This window comes from Odontesthes bonariensis, chromosome 24 (genome assembly GCF_027942865.1).
Source record: "Odontesthes bonariensis isolate fOdoBon6 chromosome 24, fOdoBon6.hap1, whole genome shotgun sequence".
Taxonomy (NCBI): Eukaryota; Metazoa; Chordata; class Actinopteri; order Atheriniformes; family Atherinopsidae; genus Odontesthes; species Odontesthes bonariensis.
The window spans coordinates 30,719,320-30,734,612 of record NC_134529.1 but is presented as its reverse complement, the minus strand read 5'-3'; the positions used below and the strand labels follow the sequence as shown (position 1 = coordinate 30,734,612).

Genomic DNA, 15,293 nt, shown 5'->3' with positions numbered 1-15,293 from the left:
CGCGCGTCCCTGCGCGTTCACGTTCAGCTCCGCGCGGCTCCTGCGCGTTCACGCAGTTTATTCTGAATGTTGAACGGAAGTTAAATGAGGATTTCTAACTGGATTCTGCTGAGTGATTTCCAGCCAGCTGTGACAGTCAGCCAGCAGAGCCGCGGGCACGGACTGAGTGCACGTGCAGCTGGGATGCTGCGAACATCTGGAACATCTGGACACGCAGAGGATCTCCATCCATCCTCCAGGTATTCAGCCTCATCATCTGCGGCAGCGACATGGAGGACAGGCCGAGTGTGCGCCAGCAGAGCTCGGAGAACAACTCTCTGAGCAGCAGTGAGTGGGACATGGCCAGCGACGTGTTCGTGTCTGTGTGCGACGACCACCCGCCGGGAGACGGCTTCAGTGCGGGGGACCGGGACGGGCTGCTCAGAGGGGGGGGCTCCCAGCAGCTGTCCCCGGAGTGCTTGATGCTGGGCCTCACTGCCCAGGCCTACCTGGACATCGACCAGGACTACACCGAAAGCGACGGGAGCATCACACCTAAGATGCGGATCCGCTCCAACAGCTCCCGGCACCGCGGGGAGATCGTCACCGAGCTCGGACCAGAAGAGGTCCGGTGGTTTTACAAAGAGGACAAGCGGACCTGGAAGCCGTTTGTCGGACACGACTCTTTAAAAATCGAGAGGGTTTACCGAAGACTCTGTGAACAAAACCCCGAGAAAATCCAGCCTGTGCAGCTGGCCGAGGCGGCGCTACCGGAGGAGACCCGGGCGGAGAGTTGGGCCGTGGAAGGTGCCGATGACCCGGGGAAGCCTGCGGAACCAGCGGAGCAGCGGGCCGACGGGCAGCAGGGGCCGGGTTCAGAGGAGCTGAGAGACCCGGGGGGCAGAGTGTGTGTCAGAGGGGGGCTCTACGAGGTGGATGTCCGGGAGAAGGAGTGCTACCCCGTTTACTGGAACCGTGAGCGTTCATCAGCTTTTCTATCCATCCTCACACATCTGTAGCCACATCTGAACATAATATGACAGCTATGAGGGTTCTGAGTGACTGACACGTGCTGCTGTGCTTACTTAAATCGGGTATGGAGGCTCTTTAAATGTGGACACATCAGTTTGTTCAGCAGCAGTCAGTCAGCCGGCAGACTTAACTAGAACCTGTGACCAGGTGCTTCAGGTAGAAAAGCAGGAAGCAGGGCTGTAGTGGAGGGTAAACGCCGTTTAAGCACCTCTGGAATTTAGGAAATAGCGTTTACCCACCTCTAAATAGCGTTTACGCAGCTCTTAATGGCAATTACGCACGTCAAAGTTCCCTGCGCCTTGTGATCTGCCGTTGGAATACAGTGAACCCTCGCTATAACGCGGTTCACCTTTCACGGTCTCGCTGCTTCACGGATTTGCATCGTGCATTGTGTTCTGCATTCTGATTGGCTAAACAGTCTCTCCGCTTCTTCTCTACCTGTGTGTCAATAACGTTGTGGTTTAATATGTACACGTACACGTTCATTACAGTTCTCAAACATAATCGATGGTGGCATGTCGGTATATATAAATATTTTTGCCCAGAAGAAAAAAGAGCGACAACAACTACCGATCTATGTTCTTCTCTCGAAAAAAACACACCTGCACCGCGGGCTTTAGAAGAAAAAAACGCTACAGAGCGGGGTCAGGATGCAGCGGCTCAGTCAGAAGAGCAGTGAAATACACGTGAGTCACTATTTGTCCCACTGTACTTTGTATTTTTTTTCAAAATCATTTTTCATTTTCTCCCGTTCTAATCCAATGACTCGGGTCGCGGTGGGGCGGCGCTGATCTCCACAATTTGAAGCCTTCAGTTCGTATTGATGATGAAAATGATTATTTTACAGTAGGCTACAGTAGTTATTTGTAAAAAAAAAAAAAAAAAAAACGTTTATACAGTACTTTTATTTGTTAAACAAATGCTTGGGCCTGTAAAACGGCTTTGTTCTTTGGTTTCAATGCATTATGCAGTATTTCATTGTATAATAATTGTAAAAAAAAAAAAAAAAGGTTTCTACTTCACGGATTTCGCCTATCACGGGTTCTTTTTGGAACGTAACCCCCGCGAAAAACGAGGGTTCACTGTAATCCAAAATAAATTTGGTGTCCTGGAAATGAAGTCCTGGCTGGTGAAGCACAGGGGAGCCATGGACCCCAGAACACGCCCCTGCAAGGCAGAACCTGACGTAGCGGACAAGGAGGCCCTCTGGGCACTACTTTAAAAAGCATGCATACTAACACACACACACACACACACACACACACACACACACACACACACACACACACACACACACACACACACACACACCATATCTACTGTAGATAGTTCTTACTCTACACATACTTTTCTTTACTGTTGAAATTTGAAATTTAATAAACTACAAACTACAAACACGTTTGTTGACTGTCATTGATTTAATATGACTTTAACTGATAACGTCATGGAATATGGCCAGGACAGCCATACAGATTCGCGACACCTTGCGTTGCTTTGTGCTGTGTCGCGTCTCGTCGCGTCGCGTTGCGTCGCGTCGCGTCGCGTCACGGTCTGTCTGATCAAAAAATTCATAGTTTACCCACCTCTAATTTGACCACTACAGCCCTGGCAGGAAGGTTGTGGATCATTTGGATCAGTTAATACAGCCAGCTCAGAGACATGAAGAATAAACTAAGAAATAAAGTGGCAGTAAAGAAAAGGGCGATCATGCAGACCCAGGTAGATTTCCAGCTTATCCCGAGCTGAAGAAACATTAGAGGAGTAATGCACTTGGAGACCTAAGTTGATCATTGACATATAAATTTTGAATACATGCCAAGTTCTAACACTTCTTATACATCTTCTTCTTTTATTACTTCTTCCTTTTCTCCTCTTTTTTAAAATAAAAAATCTTTCTTTGACATCTTAAGGAGGATGTGTGGCAACTGTAACACCATTCAAAGGATACCTGCTGGAACAGGAAAACACGAGTTAATGACCACAATAATGTCACATATACATAAAGAGAGTAAAGTGAGGAAAGGTGTGACAGATGAGGCCCCCCAGCAGTCTGGGCCTATAGCAGCTTAACTATGGGATGTTTCAGGATCACCTGAGCCATCCCTAACTATAAGCTTTATCAAAAAGGAAAGTTTTAAGCCTGGTCTTAAAGGTAGAGAGGGTGTCTGCTTCCTGAAGCCAAACTGGCAGCTGGTTCCACAGAGAGGGGCCTGATAACTGAAGGCTCTGCCTCCCAAACTGGCAGCTTATTCCACAGAGAGGGGCCTGATAACTGAAGGCTCTGCCTCCCAAACTGGCAACTGGTTCCACAGAGAGGGGCCTGATAACTGAAGGCTCTGCCTCCCATTCTACTTTTAGAAACTCTGGGAACCTCAAGTATACCTGCAGTTTGGGAACGAAGTGCTCTGTTAGGAAAATATCTTACAATGAGATCTTGAAGTAACAAATGCATGGACTAGTTTTTCTGCATCACTCTGAGACAGGATGTTCCTGATTTTAACAATATTACGAAGATGAAAGAAGGCAGTCCTAGAAACCTGTTTTATATGCGAGTCAAATGATAAATTCTGGTCAAAAATAACTCCAAGGGGGCGGTCGGTGGCATAGTGGGTTAAGCAGCCGCCCCATGTACAGAGGCTACAGTCCTCGCTGCAGCTGGCCCCGGTTTGAGTCCCGCACCGAGCGGCCCTGTGCTGCATGTCTTCCCCCTCTCTCTATCTCTCTCCAGCTGTCCTATCATTGAAGGCATAAAAAGCCCAAAGAAATAAAAATAAAAAAATAAAAAAATAAATAACTCCAAGGTTCCTCACTGTAGAACTAGAAGCCAAGGAAATACCATCTAGAGTAACTATATAGCTAGACAATTTCTCCCTGAAACGCTCAGGTCCAAAGATAACGACTTCAGTTTGTCTGAATTTAGAAGCAGACAGTTCTGAGTCATCCAGACATCCATTTCACAAAGCAGGTTCAGAGAAAACTCTGAGTTTATTAACCCTGAAATGAGGGAAACTCTGAGTTTTCCGTTTCACAAAGGGAGGTACCTCAACCCAGAGAAAGAGGGGTAACTCTAGCCTGTTTCACAGAGAGAGGTAAATTAAGCTCTCGGTCAGTTACCGTAGTAACAGACTCTCTGAACCTAACCTGGTCGGCACCAGGTTTTACTCAGTGAACCTGGAGTTTCTCTCAGTCTCCGCCCTCTTTCAGCCATTTGATTTCCTCATTTATTCAGTCAGCAGAGCGAGTTCTTCTACTTCTAGAAGTCCATCAGGCACAGCAGGAGGCGACTGTTTCCACCAACATGTCCTTCTGACAACGATCCCGGGGATGAAGGTGCAGCATTACTGCGCAGAGAATTATGTTTTCGGTGGGAGATGGTTATCAGACCGCACATGTTTTAGCATTTTCAGACAATTATCTTTTGAGCGGTACTATTTCACGTCACAGTCCATTTACATACACAACCTAATCCGTCCTTACATTTGCAACATTACCAACCCTAGTCATCCTCTTCATCCCAGATGAGTGGTATGTTTCAGTATACTTAAACTACCATTTGGTAAAATCTTTGGAGTATTGCCTACTTACAGTTACAAGGTCTGCTGTGGCGTGAGGGGGCTCCACCAGGCAGATAGCACCATCAGAATCTGTTGGGACAAAAGACATAAAAGACAAATATTTGTATGAATAGGCTTAAAAAAAGATATCTATAGGCCTATTATATTTTATAAAGGCACTTGTGTCTTGAGGGTGGACTCAGCCACTCAGTTACTGGCCCTCCAATATTCTGGCTTAGGGCCAGCTCCTCTGCCTCCATTAGAGGTGGCGGTGCTGGGCACCACCCGTTTTACGGGCATCTGCCTTCTTTCTGTTGGCTCAGTAGAAGTCTGTGTTAGTTTAATAGGCTTAATTATTTAACAGAACATGATATAGATGAGAAGACATAGTTTATGTGTGTGAAAACAGCATTATGTTGGGGATAAAACAACTGCACAGTGAAATAGCCACTTAATATTTACTTTACAGTGTAAAACATGATCAGAATGAGCCTCCATGCCGAGGTCTCACCTGTTTGAACAATGTTTTTATATTTCATCTTAAGCTGCTGCCAAGTGCGCTTCTCCCCTGCAGGATTGCACCTAAATGAAATAAAAGAATGGGCTACCATTCAAGCAGTTTCCCCTGTAATATTAATGTGATTGCAAAGGACTACATTTAAACTTACGCTTTTGCTGCTGCAGCGGTGTTGCACTTCTTTCTAAAAACGTGTTGAAACTCGCCGTATGAGCGCATTAAGATTTCCAATTGGAGGTTGGTGAAAAACGTAGCCCCTCCTCTTCCCCGTTGCCTTGGTGACTCGTCGAATCGGGGCTCCATTGATACTGGCTTTTTAAAGTTGTGGCTCTAAACTCAATGTGAACTCAGAGTTGACTAAACTCACTCAAATCAGCGTTTTCTATCTCAGAGTAGATGAAGTCAGAGTTCAGGAACAGACTCAGAGTTTGTTGAACCTGCTTTGTGAAACGGACCCCTGGTCTTTATGTCTTTAAGACATGCTTGTAGTCTGACCAACCTATTGGGTTCATCTGGTTTTATAGATAAGTACAGCTGAGAATCATCAGCATAGCAATGGAAATTTATGCCATGCTGTCTAATAATGTTACCTAATGGAAGCATGTATAAAGTGAAAAGAAGCGGTCCAAGCACAGAACCCTGAGGAACTCCATGACTTACTCTGGTGTGTGAGGAAGATTCTTCATTTACAAGAACAAACTGAAATCTATCAGATAAATATGACTTAAACCAGCCTAATGCAGTTCCTTTAATCCCAATAACATGTTCAAGTCTCTGTAATAAGATACTGTGATCGACCGTATCAAATGCAGCACTGAGATCCAACAGGACAAGCACAGACACAAGTCCACTATCAGAGGCTAAGAGGAGATCATTGGTAACTTTCAGCAGTGCAGTTTCTGTGCTATGATGCACTCTGAATCCTGACTGAAACTCTTCAAACAGATTATTTCTGTGGAAATAATCACAAAGCTGAGCTGCAACTATTTTTTCAAGAACTTTAGACATAAAAGGGAGATTGGATATAGGTCAATAATTAGCCAACACTTCTGAATCAAGAGTAGGTTTTTTAAAGGGGATAGAGAATCAAAATCGTCTTTTTCATGTTTTTGGTGTTAGTTCTGAGTCTCCCCGCTGTGGGGAGTACACACGAAGTGCCAGCAAGTGTCAGAACCTCTGTTTCAAGTTCTCCCCTTTTTTGAATTGCCCCCAGAATATCCCCCAATCCGTTTTTGTGAAAAAGTGACGTCACTTTTTCAGCAATCGCCCCCCCCACACCCAAGTCCACAGCCACCCCGTTTCAGACACGCCCCTTCGGCGAGAAACAGGAACAGGTGTGCCCTCCAAGGCTGTGAAAGCGGACTACGACCCTGGAAAGCAATGTTCGCGATCAATGGCTTTTATTTATTTTTAACAGCATCCCCAGTACATACAACCGCCGACTTTTCTTTTGCGCTGCGCATTTCACGGAGTACAGTTTCACAAAGCTTGCACGATTCCGAGCAGCTCAGTAGATGGTCAGTTCCGACAGGGACAGACACAGACTGCAGCGAGCTGTGCGCTCCGCTGAGAAGGTGATCGGCTGCAGCCTCCCATCTATCCATGACCTGCACGTCTCCAGGACTACGGGGCGAGCAGGTCGGATCACAGCTGACCCTTCTCTATTTGCACCACTCCCCTCGGGCAGGAGGCTTCGGTCCATTCGGACCAGTCTAAATACAAATCAGGTTCTAAAGATACTTCTAAAGCTGCTGTACTTGATGATACATCACTGATAATAGTGGGAAGGACTCCATCAATCTTCTCTCTGATAGAAACAATTTTATTAATAAAGAAGCTCATGAAATCATCACTGCTCAGAGTTAAAGGAATAACTGGCTCAGCAGAGCTCGGACTCTTAGTCAGCCTGGCTACAGTGCTGAAGAGAAACCTGGGATTATTCTTATTCTCTTCTATCAATGATGAATAATAAGCAGTTCTAGCTTTACGAAGGGCTTTCTTATACATTGTTAAACTATCTTTCCAGACTAACTGAGACTCTTCTAAATTAGAGGAACGCCACTGAGATTCTTACACTTTTGAAATGATGGGCCAGCTCATCTCAAGTGCATCATATTTATTTAGATGAATATCCTGTGTTGTGGAGAAATTAGAGTCGAATCCCGCGTTGGTCAGCCGTCCATTGGGGAGTTTATTGAACAAACTGTCACAGCAAATATGCATACAGAATGTACAAAATGTCCGACGAGCTCATCTTGTGACACCCTTTTATACCGTTTTATCATAACAAGTGTACGTGGCCCTCTCTGGAGGCGCCTAGCTTTCGCCGTTTATCATAAACACGCTCATTCTAACTATCAACAATATTCATATGAACCAGTCAACAAGGCCCAGGATGTAACTAGGCCAGAAGTCATGAGCATGTCATGACATCCTTCTCCCACATAGTCCCCCCTGAAATCACTTATCAGTGATTTAATAAAGAAATAATCTAAAATGAAAGAAAATCATCCCACATAGTTAATTAAGAATTAATTAACATAATCAACACTAAATTATTCTAATAATTCTACAATATCAATCAACGGAACCATTTTGAATAAATGAAAAGGAATATATATATGTGTCTACTCGAATCACATTAAATGATTAAATTAAATTAAACGATATTGAATTCAACAACACTACAAGTTTTACATTGCCATCACACCTGTCCACTGTTCGCAGTGCATAGGTGCGAAAAACCCACCGGCTGCTACTTTCGTAACTCATGTTCTTATCTTGGGAAAACTCACCTACGGCCCCACCCCACTGGCGACCGACCACTTTACCAAGGTCGCACTCCGAACAGTTGACTAACACAACTGGCAATGCACATATTAGTGATCAGTTCTGATTGATAATACACATAGACTGAATACACCACCATCAAATCAGTTAATCACCGTTTTGTATCCAGTACAATACATAAAATTATGGATTATCACACAACAATAGTAATAAAATGCAATGTAATGCAGCTCCTCCAGTCCCGTCCCATCTCCTGTACTCTGGTGTTGTCTGCTCCTGGCCGAACATCCGTCTGGCTGGGTCTGGAACTGCTAAGCTAACTCTGGGAGGAGAGGTCGCCAGTACGTCACTCCCAATCAAAGAGATCTTCAGCATCTCTTCTCCCTATTAGACTAACCTTGGTTCCACCCTCAAGGAAAGAAACTTGTGAACCGTCCGTTGATAACCTTCATTCGTTGACCCGCTCTCCCATGCGTTGGTCCTCAGACCTGGTCTCGCATGGTCATCTGCCTCCTGATTCCTTCCACTGTTCGTTTGAACATCACTTGCAGCAAACACCTTCTCAGAATGGGTATAATGCAACACACCAATAGGGAAACCATCCTCACTATCAACAATATTGCTATTCCCGCCTTAACTGCCATCGCTCCCCCTTCTCCCAAAATCCCAAACCGACCAGTCCACTACCATTCACCTCCACCAGCATCACACGTCAGCTCCTCTCTCCGTTCTCTGATCTTCTTCACGGCCGTTGTAAACGTTCTATCAGCTGCAGTGTTCCCGGGTATAAATGTACAACATTTTCCCCAACCATCTGGCACACACCATTTTCCCTTCTAATATCCATTCTAAACCATGTCTGTTCTACCAAGCCATCATACTCGTCTCATGTAGTTGTTCTCCAAAGCCTGCAAACCCTTCACTCATGCAGCTAAGAATTCCCTGTTGGTTGTATTATATGTAATTAGTCCATTCCCCATTTTGTTAAATATGATCCACGGCAAAATAGACTCAAATCCAGCTGCAATCTCCCTGCGTGCTTTGAGCTCAAAAGGAATCCCTCTCGGCTGCCCTATTGCATCCAAGTAAATGTGCTTATCCATGATGTAGTTACCACTAGATCTTTTAACTCTCCCTTTTCCCACATCCAAACCTCGCATCCCGTTTACCTTGTCATACACTACCACAACTGATGTGTTCCTCCTCACCAGTGCCCAAAGACCTATCTCCCTGTTGGGTAGCACATTTAACAAAACATGATCTCCACACATCCAGTAACTCTCAGCTATCGGGTGTGTCTGATCCCCAAAAAGATATAGAGTTAAAATGATCATTTCTATATTTTCACAATTTGATCCAAATAAATAAATCCTAATAAATATTGGTTTCATTTAACAGTAGTATTACCTACGTGAGTTCCAAAAGCATTCAAACTCACCATCGTAATCTACTCTATAATCAGTGGGAGGCCCATCCTGTGATGTACTCAGATTAAATTCAGCACAAGAAGACTCCAATTTGTGGCCCTCCCTTATTTTGAAAATAACTATGTACTTTATTTGGCCCAAACATCAATCTGCACTTAATACCACACATAGGAAACAATAACCATTTATCCTCTTCCGATGTGAACCTACCTTCTCTGCATTCCCGTTGCTGGACCACCGCACCGTCCCTGAAGGTGTGTGGCTCTGGAACAACAACAGGCAATGCTCCTGGAGCGTCTGCACATACGAGACACTCCGTCGCTGTCAGTTCTCTCGTAGTGTACCATGCCCATCTATACCACATATTCTGTGCTGCCTTAACCCATTTCCACAGTTACACTGTTTTCCTGACTTTACCTGTGCATGTACACTCCGTCTGTTCTTGGGTTAACATGATTATTCTGTCCCGTAGTGCTAATGGTATCAAATCCCCCTAGCCTTCCACGAGAAGTCTTTCTGTTCTTACAACCATTGTGAACAACTCCTTCTGACCCAATCTGACATGATCTTACCAGATTGCCCCTTTGTCGTGGCGTCCAGAGGCGGTGATTTGGTCGTCTCCTCCTCCGGGCCCATGATCCACCCCTCCTCACACTTACCCCTACTTACTCATATTTACTCATCCTTCCTCACACTTCCTCACCCTTTATTCCCACGTACTTAAGTTCAAGCTTAGCAGATACCTCTTCACGACTAGCTCTAGTGTGTACTGCTGGCAAAGTTCGTGGCGTGGCATGGTCTGAGTGGGTGTGTATTGTTGCATCATACTCATCTGACCCAGGCTGGCTACTTCCCTGCGGGGTGGCTCCATCACGGGACCCTTCCAGCCTCTCCTGTATGCGGGATCCTGTCCAACATCTCCAGGCTTCGTTCTCCTGAGCCATGCTGTCGGCCAACACCCACACCTGGATGCTCACAGTGTCAGAAATCTTAACCTCTTCCTTTTGTTAATCCTTTCCCTCGGACTTAACTCCGTCTGTGTCTTTAGTCCGAACCTTAGTGCAGTGATTCAAATGGTACCATGTGTTGCTACCTTCCACTTGAACTGCCGTCGGCGTTGCTCGCACCACTGCGTACGGACCTTCTCGTCTTGGCTCGTGCCACTTCCTTCGGAATACTTTGATGTGCACCTGGTCGCCTGGCACCACTGGTCTCTCAACCGGCTGTTCGAGACTCACGTCTCTGGACTTTTCCTGTAGATAGATTGTTCTGTGGATTGCAGTCAGTTGCCTCATGTAAGCTTTCAACTCTGTTTGCAGCTGCTCGAGTGGGAACTGAGGTGCCGGCATGGGTCGACCCGTTAGCATTTATGCGGTGTTAGTGCATGACTCTATGAGTCTGCATACGAAAGCTCATTAGTGCAAGCAGCAAAGCATCTAGTTAGTTTAGTTGAAGCACAGATTCAATTCAATTTCACTTTCCAGGTACCTTTGATCCTCTCAACCATCCCTTGACTCTGTGGATGATAAACGGCCCCACAGCGCTGCTTGATTCGCAGCTGCTGCAGAATGCCTCTTGCACTTTTCTAAACAAACACTTAACCATTATTTGAGCTAATCTCTGATGGAATGACAAACAGATGAATCAATTCTCTTACCAAAAAAAATTTACGACTATTTATCCAATATGTATGACCAATATCCTTGTGATGGCGTGACATCTGGCTCCCGTAACACCATTGGTGCCAAAACAGCAAGCTGGCACTTTGATGCTACTTTCGCTGCTTCATCAGCCGCGATATTACCTTTACCAACCATTTTGTTACCTTTACGATTATTTGACACTGTATCACTGCCAATTTTCAATTTTCATGACTGCAATCCGCTCCTTCATTTGGACCTCATGTCGCACTGGACTCCCGTCTGACCTCCTGAACCCTCTCCGCTTCAAACTGCTTCAAACAAATAGCAAATATCATGAGCATATGGAGAATCTGTGTACACATTCGTAACCTTACCTTTCACCAGTCGACATGCTTCCGTTAATGCCTTCAGTTCAGCCAACTGTGCCGAACATGGCCGTTCACACTTCTCAGCTTTCACCGTCACAAAGTTTTCCACCTTCCTGTTTCACAACTGCAAAACCTCATGATCACCCAAATGATCTCACAACATGATCCATGCACAACATAAGTGACATCAGCCTGAACAAGTGGAGTTGCTTCTAATTCAGGTCTCAGTTTAGTGTATCTCACAGCTTCTGACACACGCTCATGTGGTTCTCCTTCAAACTCACGTGGAATGACATCCGCAGATCCCGATGTAGTACCCTCCTGTATTCACATCTGGACGTGTCAAAAGATGCACAACCTGCAAACATCCTGTCCGAGTCACAACATACCTACTCTGATTTATTAGTTCTGAAATCTTATGGTGTCTATTGGAGACATATAAGAAAAATGGCTTCTCATAGACTAATGTTGCCCGTTTCGGATGACTCTTGCTAATTCTGTTTCAAATTTCCAAAGGCTAACTTAGCCTCGGTTGTCCTCTCCAGTTGTGCTTTCAACCTTTGATCTTTGGATTTTTCATGATTCCTTCCAGAGGAAGCGCATTTTATTGCATAATCCTCCCAAAAGAAGATCATACTTGTTTTATTTTAATTTTACTTATTTATTCATTAGTTATTTATTTATTTATTTATTTTGGACATGGCGCTTTTCTTACTCCCTCCAAGTGGGATGGAGAGATATCAGTAATTCCCTATGGGCTAAATAGATACTCTAATTTAGGCTATCAATGCTAAAATTTAAATTAGAAACTTTGTTCCGTTCAAATTTTAGAACTTCGTAATAGTGGCACATTTAAATTTTAAATTCAGAAACTTTGTTTTGTTCTGTCCTAGTAACAGTGACATATTTAAATTCAAGTTTTAGAAACTTAGTAGTCGTGACACATTTAACTTAAAAACTTTGTTTTGTTTTGTAGTGATGACACACCTGAGGGCGGTTTTTAAACCCTTTTGAGTACGTCCGATGTAAGTGTACTTCTTACCTCTATATGTCAATGTAAACCAATACTGGGATTCCTCTGCCAGAGGAACGCCTTGGACCTGCCGGGCCACTTGCTCCGCCCCGCAGGGACTGGCCACGGTCCTGCCGAACACTCGGGTTTCTCGGTGCTCTCGGACAGCTGTAAACAAAGTGTCCCCTCTCGCCACAGGCCCAACATGCCCCCGAGGACCTTCGTCCTCCAGGTGCACCTCTTCTTGACCTTTGACAGGGTCGACGATGGACTTGCCCCTGTGATGGCTGTTCAGCGGCCCCCGCTGTCATGGCCTCATTTCGTACTTCTTGCTTCGCTTGCAGTTCTTCTAACTGCAACCGTGCAAGTTCCCTTTGCATATCCTCCTCCTGCTCCTTCCGTTTCAGTTCTTTTCTGTATTTGTTTACTGCATGCACCACGTGGTCTCGGAATTGTCCATGTGACATTGAATTCAACCCCACCACATCCTCCAGCCTCCCCTGAACTGGGGCAGGCAGAGCCTCTTTGATGGAAACTCTGAACAATGTCACCCAAGCTGGGCTCTTCTCGATTTCTCCCTCAGACTCTTGTCTCCATTTCTTCAATTATTGTGCAATGTACACAACCGGACTCTCTGTTCCTGACAGTGGCTCCCCCTTTAATGCTTCGAGGTCCACTCCTACAGGAAACTCAGCTCGTAACGCTCTCCAGAGTGCAGCTCGATATGCATTAAAGTCAGTTCCATCAGCTCGGTGGCTTAACATCCAGTTTTGTTTTATCATAACAAGTGTACGTGGCCCTCTCTGGAAGCGCCTAGCTTTCGCCGTTTATCATAAACACGCTCATTCTAACTATCAACAATATTCATATGAACCAGTCAACAAGGCCTAGGATGTAACTAGGCCAGAAGTCATGAGCATGTCATGACATCCTTCTCCCACATCTCAAGTGCATCATATTTATTTAGATGAATATCCTGCAAAACAGGAAAAGACAGCAGGTTACAGGAGCTGCTCTGTGCGTTCGCTCTATAAACAGCTTCATCAAGCGCTGACCAACTTCTTCTGCTGGCCAGAGCGTTAGCAACTGATACGCATCGCACTGAGCGCCCTCTGCTGGCGAAACTCAGATTACACTTTTAAATAATAAAATCGATTTTAACAGTAGTCTATCAACAGAAAGTGAGTTTAGACCTTAAAATAAAATGGGGGGCTACTATTTTAATGTACTTATCTTCTTCATAGTGCCACACTCTCCCCCACAAAATTAAATGTCTCCTGACATTTCTGGTTCTGTAATACAATCAACCCTAGATCTAACATAGTATCACAGCCCATGGTCTCCAGAAGGCATTACTCCCAATAACCTGAGTCTTAGTTACCTCATAGTCCCTCTGAACCAATGACGGCTGGCCTAATGTATCATAACTAAGTACAAACGGTTTCTGACTTTTTCTTTGGGGCCGCTGCCTCACAGAGTCAGTCTCACCTTCGTTTGCAACTGAAATGTCAATCGTTGCCTCACCACTCCCTGACCTTTTTCGGTCCACGTCAGGGCACTGAGTCTGTTCGTGTTCATCCTCTTCGCTCTGTAGTGGCACATCCTCTTCTTGAACATGAAGGTTTGTGTCAGGCTGGAATGGCTCTACCAAAGGGTTAAGTGCAGTCTGTTGTCGTCTTGGAGCAGGCCTGAGACACCACTGGTATATGCTGCTGTCGTCATCATCCGAAGTGTCACCATTTCCTGGTTGCTGCTGCTGTATACGTCGATGACTTAACCGTTTCCTTGTGACAGTTGGCTTATCTTTTTGGGGCTGGACAGTCTGTGCTGGTGGTTTACCAAGGGGAAGGAAGTCACAAGGCAGCAGGAGATTCCTGTGCACCACCTTCTCTCTCCCTTGACCAGTCTCCGGGCAGATCCGATACACTGGGCTGTCATCTGCTTTCCTCTCCATCACTTTATAGACTTGATTCTCCCAATACGGCTGGATCTTAGCAGGTCCGCCTCTAGGAGTGAGGTTGCAGAGGAGAACTCTATCACCAGGCCGAAGATCTCTCCCTTTAACTCTTCTGTCATAGTATGCCTTCCCCCGAGCAGCTTCCTTGGTGGCCGTTTCACGAGCTACTGTGTAGGCCTCCTGCATTCTCTTTTTCCAGCGATTCACATAGTCATCATAGTCCATATGAACTTCATCCTTTCTCAGATTGAACAGTAAATCGATGGGCAGATGCGGGGAACGTCCAAAGATGAGATAATAGGGGGCGTAGCCTGTTGCCTCGCTCTTCGTACAGTTGTACGCGTGAACAACTTTAGCCAGTGACTCTTTCCAATCATCTTTCTCCTTGTCCTCCAGGGTCCGTAACATGGACAGCAGGGTGCGGTTGAATCTCTCCACCTGTCCATTACCCTGTGGGTGGTAGGGTGTTGTGTGAGAACCCTGGATACCTGAAAGTTCTTTCAATCTCGCTATGAGCTTGTTGTCGAACTCTTTACCCATGTCATGGTGTAGTCTGGTTGGGAAGCCAAATTTAAGTGCGAAGTCATTGAAGAGCTTGTCAGCAACTGTTTTGGCTGTTTTGTTCTTTGTTGGATACGCTTGTGCAAACCTCGTGAAGTGGTCCATGACCACTAATATATACTCATAGCCATGCTTACACTTTTCCAGGTGAAGGAAGTCCATGGAGACCAGTTGGAACGGGTAAGTGGACTAGATCGGGGTCAGAGGTGCATGGGACGGCTTACTTGGCTTTTTCCTCTTGAGACACTCACATTCTTCAGTCACAAAGTGTTCAACTTCTTTTGCCATCTGTGGCCAGTAGAACCTGTCTCTGATCAGGTCGAGTGTCCTTTCCACCCCTAAGTGGCCCATGTCTTGATGGAGCTCTTTGAAAATCAGAGAGCGATAGGCTTCAGGGACCAATAGCTGCTCTCGGCGGGCTGTTTTACGGTACAGGACACCATGCTGATCGAC

General features: G+C 45.5%; 1 protein-coding gene across 1 annotated transcript in view; it reads left to right on the top strand.

Moving 5' to 3' along the window:
- The first annotated feature begins 7 nt into the window (after positions 1 to 7).
- ddhd1b (DDHD domain containing 1b) overlaps positions 8 to 15,293 on the top strand; it is a 78,797-nt gene continuing 63,511 nt past the window's right edge. The window contains exon 1 of the mRNA XM_075459871.1: positions 8 to 954. Within this exon, the coding sequence (XP_075315986.1) occupies positions 270 to 954 (685 nt within the window). The 5' untranslated portion in view covers positions 8 to 269. The remainder of the gene's footprint in view (positions 955 to 15,293) is intronic.